The sequence below is a fragment of the Patiria miniata genome, unplaced genomic scaffold, assembly GCF_015706575.1.
Source record: "Patiria miniata isolate m_02_andy unplaced genomic scaffold, ASM1570657v1 HiC_scaffold_3, whole genome shotgun sequence".
Taxonomy (NCBI): Eukaryota; Metazoa; Echinodermata; class Asteroidea; order Valvatida; family Asterinidae; genus Patiria; species Patiria miniata.
Genome location: NW_024037069.1, coordinates 8,311,368 through 8,317,674, shown reverse-complemented (window position 1 = coordinate 8,317,674; position 6,307 = coordinate 8,311,368). Strand labels below are relative to the sequence as shown.

The window sequence follows — 6,307 nt, the reverse complement described above, 5'->3', positions numbered from 1 at the left end:
AGTTACGTAATTTGTATTACTTCAATGTTCGGATTTTCGCAAATGCGTCATTGTTTTTCAAGAAGAAAATGCTTACATGTAATAATAATAATATTCTAAAACTGTTTAATCTAAAATACTCTGTGAATTTCCAGCATTGTATTATATAACCATTAGCCAGGCTAATTGCAACATTTTAAAATAAGATCCTACGTTATCTGAACTTTGTAAAATATATATGCAAAATAAATATGAAATGTAGCTCATTTTAATAAAATGATATCTTGTTTACCTTTTTAAAAAAATCACCTTTTAAAAAAAATCACCTTTTTTTAAAAGGAGAGTCTTTTGTATTTGTAAAGAAGTTCTTTATGCAAGGCAACGGAAACTGCTCAATGGTTGCCTAGTAAACGTAGAAACACAATTTGACTTAACAGGTAACTAAATACCACCGGAAACAGTTGGTGAATGCCTGCGAAAGAAGTATTTTGGAGATCTGTTTTGAAAAGTAGTATAGAGTTTTTAGATCGAGCAATGATTGTAGTTAGCACCGAGTGTTGTATAAATGCTCATATTCGATATTCATTTGACATTATATAATCTCGCTTTTTGGATCATTTATTCATTTGATACCCAGACACGTATAATCACTTTTTAATCAGATTAGCAGAATTGCATAGAAACCGGTGTATTGCTAACATAGCCAATGGTGAATTTCTGTTGAAAATGTCAAGACAAATTTTAGTTCAGATGTGTTGAATCACATGCTCACATTTCACAGACAGATCGATCTATCCGATGACATTCTTCATTTACTTGATGCTGAGGGTTCCAGTTCGTAGATTATTGTTGGGGAACAGGGTTGATTGATTGTAACTTTTTATAATTATTGATTTAAGTCCTGATTTAAATCAAGGTACAACTGTGATAAAAACCCTAAATCCTTAGCATGATTTACAAGGAACTAATACACATCCTGCCAAATTCCAACACCATATGTGAAACTGCACACACATATTTCTGACTTTGATTCTGAAAGTGTGCCAACCCAATGTAAAAGACTAAGTTTAGAAGCAACATTCTTGAAGTCAGTCATCATTGTTTAATGTTTATCTTGACGCTCAATAGCAATACATTTGCCATCATTTATACCAGATTTTTTGGCCCAGGCCACCCCAAGAAAAAAGTTCTCTCACAAACAAAATTCGGAAATATATCGCGAGAAAATGTTCTGGGGTATCTAATAGGTATGTAAATTTCCCATCTTAGCAAGTCTTTGAGCGTCAATAGAGTCCTAACTTGCCTGTTGACTCACAGGATTTGTTACATACAGAAGCAACAAGTCGGTTCTGGTGTATTTGGTTCTATTGCATGTTGTAGCTCTACCATGTTCAATGTCTGATACCTTCTCAATTCTAGATTCAATTACACTGAATCTTATTATTTTTTTTTTTTTGCGGAAATCGTCCTGCATATTTCACTCGGAGTTCATTTGTTTTTGTACGTTGGTCGGCAGTTGGTCTCGCTGCAGTATTCAGCGCAGCAAATCCAGAATGAAAAGTTAGTTTAAACGTTCACTGTTAGTAATGCCTGCCTGCTAAAAATATCAAAACAAAAGTGACACATTTATTCCATAATACTTCCGTTGGCCATAAACTATCGAGCAAAAAAACACAATTACCAACACACTATCCCTATTAAAAATAATAATAAAATGGGGAACAAATTTTGTGTGGCCTAATTCAAGCTTTTTTTATATAATTTGTGGCATTGAAGGGCATAACAATAATGTTGCAATAAAGTGGCGCCAGGGTACTGTATTTTACGTGAATATTTTCTTATGAAACGTGAACAAATTACCCAATTCCCTGCAACACTCCTCCCTGTATCAGCATTTAAGTGTGATAATTACATGAGGTCGCTGTCTTTGCATCTAACTTCAAGGTTGTCCACAATAAATACAATTCTTGCTCCACGGGTGTTTGCATTGCGTGTCATGACGGAGCCTTGGAACACTGAATTCTAAACGTTTCCCATAATGACGGCATACAATAAGCAACTTTTGAAAATTAATAAAAATCATTGAAAATGATATTCATTGTAATTGAAACTAATTAATGCATCCATGCAAACTGAACTATTATAATAAGTGACTGGGATAAACCCTTACCTACTGCACCAGGAAACGAAAATCCTTTCCCATCACGTCGAAATACCTATGGTTCAGCTATAGTTCAACCATTATGTTCCAACCTTGGACCTTTGTTAAACTTGACACGGCATTTTGTAGTGCTTCTATACAGTCAGTGTTTGCTTCATTAATTGGCACCATAGGTAAGTATTGCCCTGCAGTTGAATGCATGTATAGTAAATAGCAAAACTGTGCACCCGGAAACTACTTTTGGAAATTCGTAGCGATATTCACTTCCCATATGACGAAATACCTGAACAATTGTATGTGCTTCAAGCTAAACAACTGTGATCTTGCCTGCATATAGGGCTTGTATGCTTTGTGAAATTGTACATTCCTATAGACTTCTATTTCTATGGCATGTGGAGGTGAAAAATTGCACGTTTTAGTGTCGGAAATGTCGGAAACTCTTCAGTTGGTTGTCTCCATTGAATGTATTGCTGTCCACCTGTTTTATCCGAGTAGAGTTACTCCTTCGTATCGTAATTTATCCAGAGAAACTATTTTGCTGTCTTGTTTACTCGCATTATAAAAACAAACTCTGAACCAAAGCATAGAAACAGAGAGGGCATTGCGTGACATGACGAAGCCTTGAAATACTGAATTCCTACACATGTAGTTCCATTAGTTGTTCAGTTTTTGAGGTTGGATATTAAAGACATCACTGTTGGGCAATGTTATGTACCCAGCATTGGAAGAAGTTAAAATCGACGCGCGCGCTGACCGGAGACCAACTATTTTTTTTTGGTCTTATCAAGGCAAAACTGACATTTCATAGAAATAATAATCAGCACTATAAGGGAACATTCACTGTGAATTGGATTTTTGTTCGTAACAACTATATTTCTTGTCAGTCTCAAGAAAAAGAGGTTCCAGTATTGTAATATATTGTTTGCCACAGCAACAATTAACACTGAGAGACACCTTTAGATGAGCCATTTATTACCAACTGTTTAGGGAACTGATAAACAGACCTTGAGTTTCAACACCCGGAAATGAAACCCCCAAAATCATACCAGGTTTATAAACTCAGCTACGGTAACTTAACAAGTGATGTTCGTTGTTCCATGAAGAAACCTTTCTATTTTCCATTTTGTAAAATATGTAAATCGCTGCATTGTGGACACTATCGACATCAGATTGTTGCCGTTATACCTGAGTGTATGTGTTTGTGGTTGTTAGATGTGCTGAGTGGTAGGTAGGGTGATTTAGCAAACATAATTATGAAGATCCTGCATTGGAGTACCTACCCCACGATCACGGTCACTCACCCATTGATCATGTGCTCTTCAGACTAAGCAGAGGGATTGCTTTGTTGAGGAGAATCACTTCGTACACCTGTGACCGCCTGAACGTTCTACAACAAACTCTCTCAGGTAGGGTGATTTAGCAAACATAATTATGAAGATCCTGCATTGGAGTACCTACCCCACGATTATGGTCACTCCCCTATTGATCATGTGCTCTTTAGACTAAGCAGAGGGATTGCTTTGTTGAGGAGAATCACTTCGTACACCTGTGAACGCCTGAACGTTTTACAACAAACTTCTCTCCATGTAGCCCATTTGGAATGGTTACTTGTGGTGGTTAACGCAGTGGTTATTTCATGCTTTGACTTTAATGTAACTGCAATCGTCCAATCCAATAATTCCAAGCGCCACAGACTATTTCCGGAGTGCAAGGGAATAAGCCTACATTATCAGGTACGATTAATATCTCGTATTATTTCCCCCAGTTTCAAACAGTCGTTAGTCGTTGGTTATTGCGCAGTATAGTAGAATACAAGTTATAATTTGAGGAAGAAGAGATGTTTCCAATACGGTATCATAAACTTTGATTATTGGGTTTTGTTTTCTCCGTACAGACTGTGACTTTGGGCTAATTTGTCTATGATCCAAAACCATCCGAAACTTCTGATGTGAAGATCATGGAGTCTCACAGGAGCCATAATTCCGTCTTGTCGATAGTTGTTCTGACTTGGAGCATCATCTGCGTACATTTTTTAACCACATCTGCTGAGTGGCTTGGAGACCTGTCAGACTATGAGTTGGCCAGCTTTGACAATCCAGATATTTTGGATGAACCCCAAAGACGTGCATCAAAGTTCAATCATTTTACCTTGAGTGACCATGGCGATGTGTATGTTGGAGCTGTCAATTGGTTGTACAGGTTGGACAGTAGTTTGAAAGAGATGCATAATACAACCTGTGATGCCAGCAGGCCAGATGTGATGCCCTGTCACCTTACAAATAACTACAACAAGATACTGGTAGTTGATAGTACCCGGCCAAACAGTTTGATAACCTGTGGTGGTGTGTATGATGGTATTTGTCAGTTACGGCAGTTACAGGATATCAAGAACGTGATAATGGAGTCGGTTTCTTACGTTGCAGGGCTTGAGGATGCATCAACCGTTAGTCTGATTGCTCAAGGAAGAAATGGAAAAAGTATGCTTTTTGTGTCTGTTACTTATACCAGGCGCAATGTACATGGTTTCAGAGGTATAACGAGAAGAAGCCTTGAAAACGATCACAATTTTTTACCGGCATATTCGCAAGAGGATGAAGTCCAATTCAATTTGAACGCCAAAAGTGCATTTTTTTCCATAAGGTATGAGGAAGTATTTGACTACGGTGGATTCACATACTTTGTTGCCTCTCAGAAGGAGGATTTGATGAATTCTGCCCTATTTGTTTCTAAGATAAGCAGAGTCTGTCAAGGCGGTCCAAACCTGGACGCTTACACAGAAATTACCCTACAATGCAGTGGATCAGATGGCAGTGTGTACAGCTTGGTGCAAGCAGCTCACTTTGGACCAGCAGGACCTGATCTAGCGGCATCATTGGGTCTCCATGCAGACGAGCAGGTGCTGTATGCTGTGTTTGCCAAGAACCAAGGAGCTACGGGTACCAGTGATGTAACCATCGATCACTCAGCATTGTGTGTGTACAGGATGACGGATATCTTGGATGCCTTCAGAGAAGCAGTGCGGGGATGTATTCAGGATGGAAATACGTACTCTGTTGACTATTTGGACGGTTCTTTTTGCAGTAGTTTCGGGGTGAGTACAGAAGCGTATTTAGAATGATGTTGTCATATCTCTAATGACATTCAAAGATGAATTCCCCGTGCTGTTTTCGAGTTACAGCTCGATTTTTTTTTTAATTTCTATTTGCCTAGCACTATAACATTTATTCACTTTTAAATGAGACAATTTACTCAAAAATCCACCAGCGTTTGGTTATGGAATTATTTCTTCACACATTTTGAGTGATTGGCTGCCAGACAACAATTCTGTCTCTCGCAGAGCGGGTTATTTGTGCATAAAAAAATAAAATGAAAAAAATATACAAACTCCACAAAGATCCACTTTCTGAAGAGCAAAAGGTATACATCTGTATATTGCACGTCTTCGAATAAAAGGCGGATTACCTGTACTTTTTGCGGCGTAAGTCCAACCCGACTTACACCAACCCAACCCAAATGCACAGGTTGCCTAACCTAAAATGCATAAAATGAAATGAAAAAAAATATTCAAACTAAACAAAATCCACTTTTTGAAGAGCAAATGTATGCATCTCTAAACTGCACGGTTACGAATCAAAAGGTTCATTATCTGTACTGTTACGGCGTAAACACAATCCAACACAATTACCCAACCCGAGCCAACCCAAATGCACAGGTTGCCTAACCTAAAATAAAATAGTCCAGGGTCATCTTAGTCATTGTAAAACAAGCACTATACGTGCAAAACATGCTGCTATTTCAAAACAACGAGCGGGAATATAGAATAGCGAAAGAGGAGAAACCGAAATTGGTGGTAAAAACGTTAAAATGTAACATTTTGACAATGTATCGACGCCTCCATCTTTCCAGATGGGGACCAGGTCCAGTGAGTGCTTCTTTGCCATTGCTATTCTGCTCTTGATGTTTGTTACTCTGTAGGCCCTGAATATGCCCCTCCCCCAAATGCCTAGCAAACCTGTCGTGTAAAGTCAAGCCCTCAGTCCCGCTTTTCCACTTCATTTCAAGGCTGAACGGTTCAAACTGGTTCTTTCTGCAATAATGGTGTAAACTATAGGTAATTGAACCATAGATGATGGTAAAAACAAGGCAGCTTTCTTTGTAGTCCCCTGG

The 6,307-nt window shown here is 38.3% G+C and overlaps 1 protein-coding gene across 1 annotated transcript; it reads left to right on the top strand.

Annotated features, from left to right (window-relative positions):
* Window positions 1-4,097: 4,097 nt before the first annotated feature.
* Window positions 4,098-5,258, top strand: LOC119736424 (plexin-A4-like). The gene has a single exon (XM_038210443.1). It carries the CDS (start codon window positions 4,098-4,100, stop codon window positions 5,256-5,258), a length of 1,161 nt encoding a protein of 386 aa, XP_038066371.1.
* The last annotated feature ends 1,049 nt before the right edge of the window (window positions 5,259-6,307 follow it).